Source organism: Neofelis nebulosa, chromosome 5 (genome assembly GCF_028018385.1).
Source record: "Neofelis nebulosa isolate mNeoNeb1 chromosome 5, mNeoNeb1.pri, whole genome shotgun sequence".
Taxonomy (NCBI): domain Eukaryota; kingdom Metazoa; phylum Chordata; class Mammalia; order Carnivora; family Felidae; genus Neofelis; species Neofelis nebulosa.
Window position 1 is genome coordinate 82,332,901 of NC_080786.1, and position 16,329 is coordinate 82,349,229.

At 36.2% G+C, this 16,329-nt stretch overlaps 1 protein-coding gene across 3 annotated transcripts in view; it reads left to right on the plus strand.

Annotated features, from left to right (window-relative positions):
• CCDC50 (coiled-coil domain containing 50) overlaps positions 1-16,329 on the plus strand; it is an 86,648-nt gene that overhangs the window by 50,986 nt on the left and 19,333 nt on the right. For 2 of the 3 annotated variants that reach the window (XM_058730846.1, XM_058730848.1), the window contains 4 exons: positions 224-268; positions 378-482; positions 2,298-2,377; positions 7,310-7,416. In XM_058730846.1, the coding sequence (XP_058586829.1) occupies positions 224-268; positions 378-482; positions 2,298-2,377; positions 7,310-7,416 (337 nt within the window). Of the gene's footprint in view, positions 1-223; positions 269-377; positions 483-2,297; positions 2,378-7,309; positions 7,417-9,034; positions 15,383-16,329 lie in introns of those variants that run through there. The other variant, XM_058730847.1, reaches the window with a different exon arrangement.

The window sequence follows — 16,329 nt, forward strand, 5'->3', positions numbered from 1 at the left end:
TAAGCATTACCATCATAATTCCATATCCCTATCTGCTGTGGAACATGATAAAACAGTGCTGCTCTGGCTGGTGGCTGGTGAAAGTATACCAGTTAAACTTCAAGGATGTTACTTACAGCTGGTTTGAAATACTCATATGTTTCTATGTAAGATTTTTAAAAATGGACAACACAGATTCTAATTAAATTACCCTTTTTTTTTTTTGTATTTTTTTGTACCATAGGCTACCCAGGTAGACATGAGAGCAGCTCAAGTAGCCCAGGATGAGGTGAGTTCTTATTAGTTAATAAGTTTTTGAACTAATACTCTTCAGAAGTAGCCCAGTAATTTTCTGCCCATAACTCTGCAATCAGTGGTACTGACTGGATTTTGTTTAGGAAATTGCTAGACTCCTCATGGCTGAAGAAAAGAAAGCTTACAAGAAAGCCAAGGAGAGGGAGAAATCATCTTTGGACAAAAGAAAGCATGACCCTGATTGGAAGGTAAGTTCTGTTTTTTGTTTTTATCTTATCTTATTTATTAATTAATTATAAAGGGGACTCTGCTTTTAGGGTGAGTTCTACCAGTGTATTTGGCATACACAAATTACTTGTATTGCATATGCAAATCTGACTCGTAAATGTAATTTCATTACAAAAAATCATAATTCTTCAAAGTAATCATGAGAAAGTAACCGCTAAGATTGAAAAACTCATTCCATTCATTTTAATACCAATTAAGTTGCACATGCCACTGGTCATGAGTAATCTAAGTTTTACATATTAGTAAAATAGGTAAATATTATTACCTTACAGGAGAATGTAGTATTTTCACATGCTTTCATGTTTCCCCAGTGGCCTTTTCTCTCTCTCTCTACTTTCTCTCTGTCCATCTGTGATCATGTACCCACTGTTTCTCTTTCCTCTGACATAACTAGATCCGTGGCAGGCTGACACATACCACCAGCAGCCATCTCATGTCAGAGTATAGGAACTGCCTAGCATGAGCTGGGACTGTTGTCTTCCACTCATTAATCAGGAACACTAGACAAAATGGTTACTGACCACAGTTTATTCTTCTATAGTCTAATTTTTGTACGAGGTGGGTGCAAGTTCAGTTTAATGGACTGCACTCATTAGTCACTGTGTGCACTGCACCACTGTGGACTTGCAGGGAAAGACAAAGATATATTTTCCTCATAATAATATATAATGTAGGAGGAAGACAAACTAGACAGGTAACAAATACAGGGTTGAATTGGCTGAAGAAAGCATAGTAGAAGAACAGAGGAGTTGCTGGGGCCAAGAATTCCTATAGTAGAGGCTTTTCAGAGGGAGTTTGTACTGGGCCTGGGAGGTCTCAGCTAGGGTTTGTATCCACGCATAGTTGATGTTTAGTGCTGTTCTCTCTTTCTCTTCTCTCTCAAACAAATTCCTGCCTTGGATCTCTGGTTCGGTCTGAGTCTCAGCATTGATCAGGAGGAAAAAGAAGACATAGAAACCATGATAATCGTATTGCTCTGCTATTTCCTATTGCTCAGTTATTCAGTTGTCGGTCGAAAAACAAATGAAAGTATTTTTTCCATGTTAATTATTTATAGGTATCTCCTTCTTTCACCCTCCTAGTAATTCAGGATTTTTCCTGATGTATTTTATTTTAGAAGAAGGGCTCCCAAATGCTTCTGCTTATACAAATTTAAGCTACAAATAATTGCCCAGAAGTTACTCAGATTCTTTGTTAACCCAGCTATGAAGGAGTAGGTATTTTTGAGGATTGCACATCAGGCAAGTAAAAGGGGAAAGGTCGCATGTCTAGCAAGTGTTCTACCAAATTAGAGTCTGATTTCTAGATTCTATAATTGGTTCTGGTAGAGTTCTTCTCTTAGAAAGGTTGGACTGAATGTTCCTTAGTGTCCTAGCTTGAAAATCACCATCCCCAAATCAGATTTTCAGAAATAGGTTTAAGGGCACAGACCAACATTCCACAGACTGGAAGTTCTGGTCAGCTGCTGTGCAGCTATTATGTTAATAATGGGTGTCCAGGTGTATTCCTGTGGGGGAGCATGTTCATGTGTGTGTCGCCCATTCATCTGGCTGCATTGACAGCTTCCAGCATACTTTTGTGACTGTAATTTTTTTTAAATCTCTGAGTGGCCATATGTAAAAATATTTCATGTTGTTCGACTGAATGTAAGTAACTTGAAATTACTAGAGTTTGGCATGATTTAGATATTTTCTAAACCTAATAATCTTACTTTTGTTTTCTATATGTGGGCTTTTCTTTTCTTTCATTTTTTTTCCTTCTTTTTCTGTCCATAGCCAAAAACAACTAAATCGGCACACTCAAAGTCAAAAGAAAGTGATGACCCTCACCGTTCTAAGAATGACAGGCCAGCAAGGTAAGATGACACTTGAAGAGGGGAGTGAGGAACTTGACTTTGGGGTGAGTAAGGAGTTGTGGATTGTCTGAGAAGAGTATTCTCTGGAGAGGAGATCCAGAAATCGGCACCTGTGAGACGGTATCAAGTCTTGTGGGTGTATTCTCAAATTTTGTTTGCATTCTCTTTTTTTCTTTTCAATTTTATTTTTTATTTGTTAAAATTTACATCCAAATTAGTATATAGTGCAACAATGATTTCACGAGTAGATTCCTTAGTGCCCCTTAGCCCATCCCCCCCACAACCCCTCCAGTAACCCTCAGTTTGTTCTTAAATTGGGTTGAACAAGCCAAATCAGGAAAATGATCATTTTACTGGAAACTAGGGTTTATAAAGAATGATGTGTTTTTTGGTAGGACCAGTTCCTGTCTTTGGATTCACTGAACTGATGCCCTTGGCTAAGAAGGGATGAGATTGATGTTTTTCCCAGTAAAACCCCAGGTTTTAAAGTTTTACTAAGTTTTATGGTCACATTGGTATGTGCATGATATTTACACATGCTTAAATTCATTTCTGCATGAATCTCAAAGCCTTGGCAAACACTTAGTTTGAGTCATGGCAGTCTATTCTGAATCCCACTAGATCAAGTAGCTGTGGCTGTGGTGTATGTACTTTCTGACTTCTCTCAAACAGCCTTGGGTTTCAGTTAATGGACCAATTGCTGTCTTTCTACCTAAGTGTAGACAACATTTAAGTCTCTGGGGAAGCAGAAAGCAACCTTTTTTTTTTTTTTTTTATTTGGTCCTTTATTGATTTTTGTTGCTTTTCAAAACAAAACAACATAATTGGACTAGGAAGAGAGAATATTATATACAAAAAGACAAAAGTAACACTGAGTCTGACACTTTGAAAACTCTGTTAAAACCTTGAATTTTCATCCTAATTATTAATATCTGTTTTAATTCTAAAACATAAATTTTATCACACTGAAAAACATATAATGTTGTTGCCACTCATTGCCCACACTTAAGCTGCTAGACTTGTTTTCTTAAAGTGAATATATTTAGTGTCTTTAAAAAGCCATAGTCTATTTTTAAACTCACGGGCTTTCAGAAAGTAAATATCCTTCGGAAAACTACATCAGGTTTGTAAAGCTCTTAGGGCAACACTAGTATATTCTGTCAATTGTATAAACTTGGTTCTTCTTGTATCTTTTAGTTAAGCACATGCCAGAGGTTTCTTTATGGCATACTTTATAATTATGTACTTTTATTTTCATCCCTGCAATATCCAAGTTAAAAAAGGAGTAACTCATCTGTTCTCAGTAGGTTAATAGGTGTGGTTTATTATGCTTTCTTTAGTCAGCTGAATTATAATCTTTAGGCTTACTCTGCAATCTTCAAAACTTGTGGGCTCTTTAGAACACTAATAATTTTCATATCAGATATGATAGAACAATCTGTAATGGCTATTTAAAAAGATGTATTAAAGTTGAAAACAAGTTTTTGAAATATAATACGTACTTTTAAAAATATTTGGCATATTGAAAGAATGGATAATCAAATGATCCTGTATTAAAAATGGCTATTATAAATGAATGAAAGTGACCTATGACTGGTAGAACTGACTGGAGAGAAACATTTGTCTTTAAGTATCAGTTACAGAAAGATTTTTTGTGTAGATACAGATATAGATACAGGTAACAAAAAAAAAATTAGAATTTTACGAAATCTCTATTTTCATAGTTAGAAATTAAGCCTAGTATTATGGTTGCCTTATACAACTAATACTGGAATATATGCTTTCTGATTAGAGTCTATGGTTTCCTCTTTCACATTTTTTCCCTTTTTTCTTTCTCCTTCACATTTAATTATAGTAGATTTAGTTAGCTATTTGTACAGAAAGAGATGGTTTCAGGGATTGAAAAACATGGAGCTTCCTAGGTCTAGAAGTTTACTTCAGTGCAGTGATAATAGTAGTAGAGGGAAGACAAGTTATTGGGAGGAGCTTATAACATTCATGGTCAAGAATCAGTTTCTTTGTCCATTACTCTATCTAAGGAAATGGGAGTATCAGCTGGCAATCTGAATTAACTTCAACTCTTTGTAACTGGAAAAAGTTTCAACCAAGTTCCAAAATCTTTTAAGTATAGTATTTTATACTGATACTACTACCTGGTGTTTTATTTACATTTTTCTCTTAGAAAAGAGAAAACTTTATCTTAGAGTAAGCAGCAGTTACCAAGAAAGAACTGCTTCCTGTTCTCATGAAATTTATCATCTAAGCAATTATACAAATAACCATTATGTTGAATGCTTTGGATGAAAAGTGCATGGTATCATAAGAAAAGAAGGAGACAGTCTAGTCTGGTATCTAGGAGGGCTTCTTCAATGACTTCTGAGTAAATTCTGAAAGGTATTTTGCCTGTATTGCTAACTTAAACATGTATGTCATTTCATGAGAACAACAGGAAACAGGTATTCCCAATACATACAAAACTATAAAACAAACTGTTGGTTAACAGGATTTTTCTAATTTTGGATGTGAATACCCTTCACTTTAAAACAACTATCTCCAGTGCAGTGAATCTGTTTGATAGGGATCACTGAATGCCATAAGCCAAGATTTGTCCTCTGTATAATCAGAAACTAAGGAGAACAGCATGCAAAGAGAACTGAGGGCATTCTAGATTGACTTGTTTTACCCTAGTGGATGTGTGGGAGTTCTGTGCAGTGTTGCACATGTTGACATCCTTTTCCTTGATGAGGAATTGATCGTGAGGTAGTAATATTGTTTGTTTGTTTATTTTTAGGAGTCCCATTTGGCTTTTGTTTTTCTGGGTTTTGATCATTTGATATAAGAGCTTGCAAAAATGTAGAGATGAGGCTCTGCTCCCTGATTCCCAATCCCTTTTTCTTGGGTCTAAGTTACTTCTTTAACCACCTGGTTTTTGAAGTTGAGTTTCTTAATTCTAGTTCAGATTGTTTGTCTCAACTCTTCCTGCCAACTTATAACACTGCTTTTTAAGGTAAATGTTATGTCAGTCGATAACAAAAGAAAAACACTATTTAATATTTAATATTTGTTAAACACATAGTTCAAAGTGAAAAATAAGAAAAATGAAAAATACCATATCACTTATTATGCTTACATTAATTATATGTGTATAACAAATGCATGAAAGTATTAAAATATAAGCCAAATACCATTTAAAAGTATAATATACAGACTATATATATATGTATATATATACACATATGTATGTGTGTATATGTGTACATATATGTGCATCTGTGTATATGTATACGTGTATATATGTACATAAATGTATATATACACACATATATGTGCATATATACACACATATGTATATATATACATATATACATATGTGTGTATATATATGGATATATATATATCCACACACACACATGTACACACATATGCATATGTGTGTATAGTCTTGGATGCAGATACTACTGCTGATAAAAATACACATCTATGTAGCAGACCATAGCATAGTAAATAGCACAAATTTTGAAGTCCAGGTGAGTTTGAGTCCCAGCCCTGCCACTTAACAACGGTGTGTGCTTGGACAGATAACTTACTTCATCTCACCTAATTTAACTCTAAAATATGTGTATGACAGTTACCATGCAGCTTGTCCTGAAAGTTAATTGACATCATCTGAGTAGAACCCATACCACAGTCCTCAGTATATACACAAGTTTGTATCCTGTGGTGACCTGTTGCAGACACTGAATACCCAAGGAGAGACCTATTGCTTAGGGACAGAGTGAGAAATTTGAAATCACGTGTCTATATTCTTCTATGAAAGAGACTTTGTACCAAGGTTACCAAAACTTTCTGAATTGCAGTATACTTATGCCTTCCAGCTACAAAAAGCATCGTACAACATGGTTAGATATTTGACACATTATGTTACCTATCTGGTTCCATGCTTTAACACAACATTTAAGTGTACCTTTGAGAAGCAACAACCAAAAAAAGGAGAGATGTTGTTCTTCATCTTCATCAATGTCAAACTAAACTATGTTTAGTTTTAGAATAATAAAAATTGTAGAGTAGGAGGGGCGCCTGGGTGGCTCAGTCGGTTAAGCGTCCGACTTCGGCTCAGGTCACGATCTCGCGGTCCGGGAGTTCGAGCCCCGCGTCAGGCTCTGTGCTGACTGCTCAGAGCCTGGAGCCTGTTTCAGATTCTGTGTCTCCCTCCCTCTCTGACCCTCCCCTGTTCATGCTCTGTCTCTCTCTGTCTCAAAAATAAATAAACGTTAAAAAAAAAATTAAAAAGAAAATTTTAGAGTAGGAAAAATTTCCCAATGTTTGTTTTTTTTTATATTTTGTCTTCTTTTGACATGAAAAATTGCCAATGTGTGACTGTCCTTTCCTTCTGTAAGCTCTGCTTTGCCCCCTAGTGGAATTAGGAACTTTGCTCTAAATTTTATATGCTGACCCTTGTCCTCTCCCTGCCCACTCCTACTTCGCTCTCCTCCCGCCTTACGTGACACCTGTCCTCCCTTTTTTTTTTTCTTTCCTTAACTTTCTTAATTACTTCCCTTCTGCTCTTTCCTTTCGCCCTCTTTTTCTTCATAAAGCTTGCCAAAACAAAGTAAATTTCTCATTAACAACAGCAGTCACACATCTCAATAATCTTTGCTTCCCTAGCCCTTAGCACAGTGCCCCACACATATTAGGTGTTCAGTAAATATTTGTTTTTATTGAGTTATGTGCATCAAAGGTTACAGTAAGCTAAAATAATTTACTCCCAAGGTTATGCAACAGGCCAGGAACTAAGATGAGAATTCTGCTACCCTGTGGCTTTGCATTTCTACCAAAAAAAAAAAAAAAAGTTTTTATCCTGCAGTCCATTGGGAGGTGGCTCTGTAGTCACCACGACTTAGACTGTCTCTTTAAATTCTGACTTCCCTTCAGGCCACCACCGCCTACCATGACAGAAGCTGAGGATTTGGATTACACTCATGTTACAAACCAGCATAATTCCACACGTCATTTCTCAAAATCAGAATCCTCTCATAAAGGTACGAAAAATAGATGTGGTCAAGGTTAGGATTTTTTTTTTTTATAATGCTCATGCTATGGTGGAAAAATCAAATTGTGTCTTATATGTCACTGGAGTGATAAAATAAATTATCCTTCCTTTTTCGAAGCTCATTATAGTATTCTTCATTTGTTAAAAACAAAAAAGGTAAAACAGAAAACATAACACCTTAAAGTGAGTACAAGATTGTCAATGTATGTGCATTTTCCTCCAGAGAGAATTTATAGCTTTCATCATGTTGTTAAAGCGTGCCTGTAAACAAAACAAATGAGCAAGGGCAAAAGAAAAGAGAGCGAGAAACAGACAGACAAGCCAAGAAAACAGACTGGTAACCATAGAGAACGCACTGATGGTTACCAGAAGGGAGATGACGGGGTGGGTTAAATAGATGATGGCGATTAAGGAGTGCACTTGTGATGAGCCCTGGAGATGTAGGGAAATGTTGAATCACTGTATTGTATACCTGAAGCTAATATTACACTGTATGTTAACTAACTGGAATTAAAATAAAAACTTAAAAAAGAGAAATAAAATTTAAAAAATAAAGTACACACATATACATCACAGAAAACTTCTGTCACACGAAAATGGAGACAAAGGAAATGAAGAAAGAATATAAGGTCTAAGTTAGACCAAATCTTTATTTTATTTATTTTTTTTTGGACCAAATCTTTAATTTTTTAAAAAGTTTTGTATTTTGTAAACAGATCTCCTTACCCCATCCCTTTCCACTCTGGCATCCAGAGTTGATAGTAACACAAAAGACATTATTTAAAAGATGGAATTGGGGGCGCCTGGGTGGCTCAGTCATTTAAGCATCTGACTCTTGGTTTCAGGTCAGGTCAGGTCACGATATCACAGTTTGTGAGATCAAGCTCAGTGTCAGGCTTTGCACTGACAGCGGGGAGCCTGCTTGGGATTCTCTCCCTCTTCCTCTCTCTCTGCCCCTCCGTGCTTGTACTTTCTCTCTCAAGATAAATAAATAAACACTTTTTTTAAAAAGATGGAATTGGGGGCGCCTGGGTGGCACAGTCGGTTAAGCTTCCGACTTCAGCCAGGTCACGATCTCGCGGTCCGTGAGTTCGAGCCCCGCGTCGGGCTCTGGGCTGATGGCTCGGAGCCTGGAGCCTGTTTCCGATTCTGTGTCTCCCTCTCTCTTTGACCCTCCCCCGTTCATGCTCTGTCTCTCTCTGTCCCAAAAATAAGTTAAAAAAAAAAGTTGAAAAAAAAAAAATTTAAAAAATAAAAAGATGGAATTGTTTGAACGTTATCAAAACAACCCTGTACACTACAATTTCTATCAGTTGTTGGCTTTTTTATCATCACTGGATTAACTGAAAGTAGCTCATGATTTTTTTTCTCAGTTTATATACATGCATTACTTCTTAGGGGATGCCTTCCTGTCGTTGACATACATTTGATACATAATTGAAAATAACACATTGATTCTGTATATATTTTATAATCAGGAACAAAGAAAACATGAACCATTTGAAATGCATAGAGATAAAGATAAATTATTTTGCCCGAGAAGGGAGAAAACAGAGTTTTAAAGGTTTTTTCTTAATGGTGTTTCTTCTCTTTTTCTTCTTTCCAAGGTTTCCATTATAAGCAGTAAAAACCTAGGAATCTGCCTTGAAAACGGACTCACTGTAGCAAATATTTCTGGATGATACAGAATGCATTCCACGCTCAATTTTTTCTTCCTTCCTCTGTTTGTATTCCTGGGATTTACCTTCAAGTGTTTTTCAGACCATAAATAATCTTAATTCATTCAGAATGTTTTGGTTATTCCTGGTCACTTGGGCAGTATAAGAAAATCTAGCTTCTGAATGTTGGGCCACCTCTATGCTGCAAATGCTTCGTGGGATATAGTATCTAAAAGCTCTGTAAAATGCCATTTTTGTTAGGTATGGAGTACTGGTATCTAGAGACTAGGCTTTATTTAGCTAGCAATTAGAATTTTGTGGAGATAATGATCAGAGTAAAACACAATGTTTGGGTGTAATGCAGAATAAAAGAATATAACAAATAGCTTTTTTCGTGCATTAGTGTATGGTATATTGAAGAAAGAATCTTTTGGTTTTGTATTCTCCAGGGAAATATTAAAAATCAGAACCATAAAGTGTTAAAAAAAACAAACAAATCTGGAACAGTTGAAACATGTTATTTTGGCCACCAGGACTCTAGCGGTTTTCCATATCCTTCTAAGCCCTCTTGGGAGAATTGGCTCAGATGGCATTCCCAGACACTCTCTCTGCTGTTGCTTTCTATAGCAAGGCTTTCTGAGGCCTTGGGGTATTGGGCTATTTATTACTATTTATTGGCAAAAGTTTAATTCTATGAAATTTCAACTCAGGGCTGTGCAAAGTCCATTGAACATGAAAAAGTGAAAAACTTTTGTATCCCTTCTCTTGTTTTACATTGTACGTAGAGAGCCAAGGGCAGTGGCTGGAGTTGGGAAGATGTTCATTCATATGAGCGATGATGCCATCTTTCTCTCTGGACACAGACTGAAGTTTTCCTCCTGCTTAAAAAACAGCAGGTTTTGTTGGCAGCCACTCAAAAAATATTTTGTGTATCTGTTAATAATCAGATTAATTCGACATGAAGTTGAAGTAGATAAAATGGTTCTTTATTCAGGTATTTGGTTCGACGCATTTGTCAGTGATACATGGCATCAGATTCCATTGTACAGGACCTTTAAAGCCCTCTTTGAGAAATCTAGTCTCTGTCTAGCTTCTAACCTTGTGGAAATACTTATTTTCCCATTCTAGTTAGTTCGCATAAATGGCAATCATGTGACATATATAAATAATTTCCTTTCAGCTTGACTTTGTGTTATTTTTCATTGTATGAATCTGACGTTTTGACATTCAAGTATGGTGTTTGCTTAGGAAAGAGATACCTAGGTGACTAGAGGAAAGGCTGTTAATCCATTCTTTTCCCACTGGGAACTGCCTTTTTTGCCTTATCTTTCCAGATAGTCTTTCAAGTCAGGCAGAATTTAGGAAGCTGTTTAGGATAGTTTCTCAGAGTGGATTTGGGTCCTTCTGTTTTGAGAAAGATCTTTATTAGTTCATAAAGTTTTTGTAGAAACTTGGGTAAAAGAGCCAACTTTTAGGAAAATGATGATCTAGGAAGAAACAAACCCTAAGAGATGTAGTCATTTTCGAGAAATGGGGAAAGAGAAAAAAACAGGACTTTGAATGACCATGATGAAATTAATGAGGCAGAATCTTCATTGAAATAGGCAAGGGCAGACAAAATGGAGGACTGAGCCTTAGCCAAATTCTAGAGGGCGGTTTCAGTATCCAAAGCTGAGGCCTTGTTGGCTTAAAGTAATGCTGTATTTTTCTTTGTCTGCCCTGTGATTTTGCTTCATGTTTTAAAAAGTTTTCTCTGGTAACTTTAAAGAAAAAAACACAATGTATTTTTATTTGATAGTTAAACAAATTATTTTTATTTCATAAATGTTTATTTTTCTATCTCATACAATGACCAGTTTTACTTTAAAAATTCTGCATTTATCTTACCTCTCATGTACTTTATCCAATCATATTTATTATTGTAAAATGCTGTCTGGAGATATATTCATTCAAAAAATGTCAGGCCATTTAACCCCTGGATATTAGTGTTTTAGCTGTCTTAGTGAGTGGCCAGAGGTCATAGATCCCTGTGACACCCAATTCAACATCTGTATTGAAAATGTGTTCCTTTTTTTTCTAGGTTTTTAAAAATTAAGAATTTTAAAATATTTTAATTTTATTTTTTTTTGTAAAGCAAACAGTTTTAAAGAGTATCAGAGTAATTCCATTCCTTTTATTGGTTTAATTCTCTTACTGTCATTCAAAGATGATAATTATTATTTTTAAGACTATAGAAGGTAACTAACAACTCTCTTTAAAGGAACTGCCAAACATTCCTCACTGTGTTCTCTGCTTTTCACGTTGTTATTTTTATAAAAATGTGGAAACATTTCTTTTGTTCCTCTTTCTACTGCTGGAAGACAGACAATTAAATTTTTAGGCCCACAGTGTATTATGCTCTAATGTTATGATGTAAACTAATGCTCTGGCCTTGGAAAATCTTTGTTTCTATACCTTTCTCTGGAGGCGCCATTAACACTAATACTGCTGAATGAGCACAGTATGGAGCCTTATCATAAGGCTACTGAATGTGTATACCTTCTGCCCCCCAACTAGCTTTTTGTAACTCATTGCCTAGAAGCAAGGTCAGATAAGGGTCAGATTAAATGTTCAGAGCTGAAAAAGTTTGTAGTGTGAAACCATTGTTAGACATGATTACTTTATGGGGGACTGGACAGTTGCTACATATGCTTTAAAAGAACATTGAGATTTTTAGAAAGAGACTTTGCATAACTTTGAGCTACATTTTCTCAAGTGACTTTACAACAAGCAGCAACAGACTAATGGACGACCAAAAAGACTTACAGGTTTTGATCATAGAGAAACATCTAAATTAGAAAAGAATGATATGGATAGATGTTTCCCAGGAGGAAAACCTTTTCAGATTTTCAGTGGCCACTTGGATGTAGATCAGCATATGCCAAGGTGTGTGACCTTGGGTCTTGTGGTCTACTGAACTCTAGAAAATTGTGAACCGGACCCATTTTCCCCTTTTCTTCTCTTCTGTGGTCTGCAGCTGAACTGGATGATGCATAAATTCATTGCTATCCTTGTCCACACTTTTCCATCCATGTCAGGACTTTTCAGTATAAAAATAATTAACTTTTAACGGAGAATTATTTTTCTTCAATACTGTCAAATATTCTCCAGTTTTTGTCTTGTGCCAAATTGTTCTTTGGGAACACCTGCTATATAATATGGTGCATTCAGTTTACCACATCAGTGGTTAACGTTTTAGGGCCTTGATTTTTAACGAGTGTTGCCTTGTATAAAAATCACTTTGGGGAATATCAAGATTATTCATTTATTCAGTGATGATTTTCTTGAAAGATAATTATGGTGACTGGCTGTAAGATCTTCCCTGTAAATAAAGGAATGAGACCCTTGTGTGATCAGCTTTCTGAGGGACTGAGAACAGAATAGAACTTGCACTGAAAGACTTTTTTTCCCTCTTGGGAAAACAGTATTTGTGTAGGGAATGTTAATGTGAAAGGGAACATGGTTCAGTTAGATTTCACTGGATATATTGTGCCATATTCTTAGAACACCGGCTTTTTAGAAACAATCATAAAATAACCAAAACTGTTTTTTCAGCCAAAAGGAAAAAACAGATTTTCAAAGTACTTTGTCCTTTACTTACTGCTCATAGAGAAGCGACTAGATAGAGTGGTCCCTCCCATTTTCTCCTCCTATCTGGTGGTGCCGGTGCCTCTTAAAGCCATAGCTGCTTATCTTACCGTTGATAGAATCCTGTTTTTCTCCTTAGCTTATAACAGATAATATGATCAGCAAGGAACAAACTGGAGACTGTCCTGATAGTGCTGTATGGGGCAAGGTGTCATCCAAATTCCTCTTCAGAGAATCTCCTTTGTCCCTGATGACACTTAGGATTATGAAAGGGAAGAGTCCAGGCTGTTGTTGCTCCTGCCCTTTAATTGTGGTTAGAAATGCTGAAATTTAATTCCAGAGAAGTCAAAAAGGAAGGGGCAAACTGGCAGATTTCATGTCTTGCAGAGTCACTTTTCTGATGAGACTTGCACTTTTTGCCAGCAATGTCTTGAGGAGCTGTATTGCCTTAAATTAGTTTGATTCTGACTGAGGTCAGTGTACTGTATTTCCTATATGTGAATGACTATCAACTCTCCACTGAGATATAAAATTCACAGGTGATCCCAAAACATCCTTGCTGTCAGAAACTTTGGACTTCCTCCCACTGAGCTATGGCTGATGTATACACTGATAGATCTATCACTTCATTGAGTTGCCTCTCAATCTGTGAATGAGCAGTGGCATGACCAAGAAGGCTGGTGGAAGGAGAGTGAGAATTTCTTGGCCAGATTCTTTAGGTTATCACTTCCTGAGTAACTGAGAGTTGACTATCTTTTCTATAGTGACTACGTGGAAGATATTTCCAAAGGTTGTATTATGTAGTCAAGTCACTTATTATTGTTTTGTAAAAATTAAACCCAACACTCTTGTGTTTTTAATACCATTGACAAAAAAAGGGAGAAAACCAAAACAGAGACATTTAGTTGAAATGAGAGAACTGTTGATGTGAAGAGTGTTTCTATTTTATTACTTTTAGGAGAAAATTAACCAGGAAAACTTTTACTATGGTAAGGAAGACACCAGAGTGTTTTTATAAAGTTGTATTTGATGCCATAGACTAACAGAATCATGTAAGCAATCATGTTGATTTGTGGAAATACCTAGTCCTAAAAACCGTCTTCTTCCCTTATATATTTGTGAATACTGCCTAGGAACACATTCCTAATACATTTAATATGCTGTGGTGTGTTCTCAGCAAGCTAGAAAATATTTTTTCTTTTTGAATAACTTCTTAGCCTAGTGAGCCAACCACTGTGCTGGTTTCCACATTTCAGATAAGGACGGAATTAATTGTGCATCTTAGTTAGTGCTCCATTGTTCATTGTTGAGGTTCACATACAAAGAATAGAATTGAAAGACAGGGTTTTTGAGTGACATGTCCTTTACCAAAAAGCAAGGATTAAGAGCAGTAAAAAGACAGTTAAGAAATATACTATTACACATTGCATACTTAGGGTATGTTTTTGTTACACTAAATTTCAGATCATAATTGGTAAAATACTTTCTAGCTATTAAATTTAGTGAGAGGGTTTTTGATGTCAGAATTTTTTTTTTAATTTCTGATTGAATTAGCCCTTGAAATCACCATAGGCTATAACTTGAGCTCTTGCTATAAACCGAAAGCCAAATGCCCTTTTTTCAGAAATAACTATATTTTTCACCTGCCTCTTAAAGGCAGCCCACTATTTATTTCATGAAGTGTTATAAATAATGAGGAGATAGAGTGGGAAGATAGCATATAAAAATGGTGTTCCACAATGAGAATTCTCTGTAATGGGGTTTCCCTTAAAAAGAATACATCCCAGCACAATATTATATTTTGAAAAGGTGCTGAATTATAAAGTACAAGAGTATGCTCATATAAATCAAGTTGCTCAGGAAATTACAGGTGGTGCTGTCATTTGTCATATAATTTGGAAAAGTGCTTTCCCGAGGGAAATGCCCAATGTGCCATTGTCTGCACAATGCCCAGACAGTCTCAGAGTTTTTGGTAAGCCCTTTGGCATCTGGAATGTAGATACGTTTAAAAACTGAGTGAGATCTTAACCCAAGTGCTTACCAATTTGTAGCCACGCCCAGAAGGAAAGGCAGTTTTGAAATAGCTACTTCATGGAAATGAGCAGAACCTTAATGGAAAATAGTTGTCTGTCTGAGGACAGAAAGCAAAGAGGCCACCTCAAACCACATGCCTATTTAGAGATTAAATGAAACTGTGAGGGACACTCTGTGGATGCCTTAAAGGTGACTGGTGTTGAGTACTGGGTGGGTATGTACATACCCATCTGGACTAGGCTGATGGAAACAGTCTATTTCAGTTCACCTTCATACAGCACAAGTTGCTCCTGCTCATGACCTCATTGAGGACAATGAGACACATGGTGCTGGTGACTTCGAAGTGTCTTGGGAGGTTGAGGTGGTAATGTCATTCAGCACTCTCCAGTGCTCAGGCCTCCCTTAAATGCCAGTTGTACATCTACATTAATTCATCTATGCAAGCTTGTGTTTTTATGGTTTATTTTCAATACTTCTGTCCCATTTGATTCTTTAAATATCAGGTTTAACATTAATATTATGAATAATTTTTAAACCAAAGTATGTATATGTCTGTGTGCTTGTTTTCCTGGATGTTTGAGGCAAACACCAATCTTGTCCTCCTCTCTTAATAAAATCATCCATTTGTTAAGTCAATGGTCTCATGTTTTCTTTACTGCAATCAAGGACTTGGGAAGTTTTGGGGTAAGGAGTATTACTCTTTTTTCTTTACAAAGTAACCCTAATATATCTTTGTTTAAGAATAGGGTCTTCCGTTATTCCAGTTCCATCCACTATAGCCGTGAATAGCACTGATGATGATATCCAGTACATCAAAACTGTCAACAAATGCTCCCAAATGTCATACTGATACCTAGTACATTGAAGGCCTCCACAAATACTCCCACATCTAAATTTGGTTAGATAAGTGGCTTTGTTCTGTGTGTGGTGGTTGGTGGCTTAGTTTGATGTCTCTGGGAGAAAAACAGGTAAGTGGGTGTTCACATAATAATCTGAATGCTGCAAGACTTCATGAATGCAACAGCTCTGTCTGCACTATACCTGGTATTCCATGGATTTTGAGAAAACAGATTTAGTAACAACTACCACTTAACATTTTATCTTTATAAGGTTTGTTTCTTCTTTGGTTTGATAGAGTAAACCATGCCATGGAATATACATGCCATGGAAACCGATGCTGCAGAAATTAGGAGGTAACTTAAAAATAAGATACTATTTTTCATGACTACTAAAGGATTTGTAAAGAGGTATCTAGCTTCCCTGAAATGCATTCCCTAGGCCTTAGTTTCTTTTTTGGCAAATACAGGAAATCTACATGCTCTCTGTAATATATCTGTGCTGCATATCACTACCATATGCATAAGGAACACCAGTCATGTGCAGGTGTTGTTAAAGAAAGTTGGTTGATATCAGCCTTCCTTTTCTGAAGAATTAATCAAAGTTGACAGTGAAAAAAGTTGACATATCTAGAGGCCAATTAAAAAAAATTAAATATGTGATTAAAGTAGCCCCCTTTAATTTGTGGTAGGAGGTACCCGGTATGATTGGGTGGATTTTGTGTTCTGTGGCTGAGTGAGTGTTAA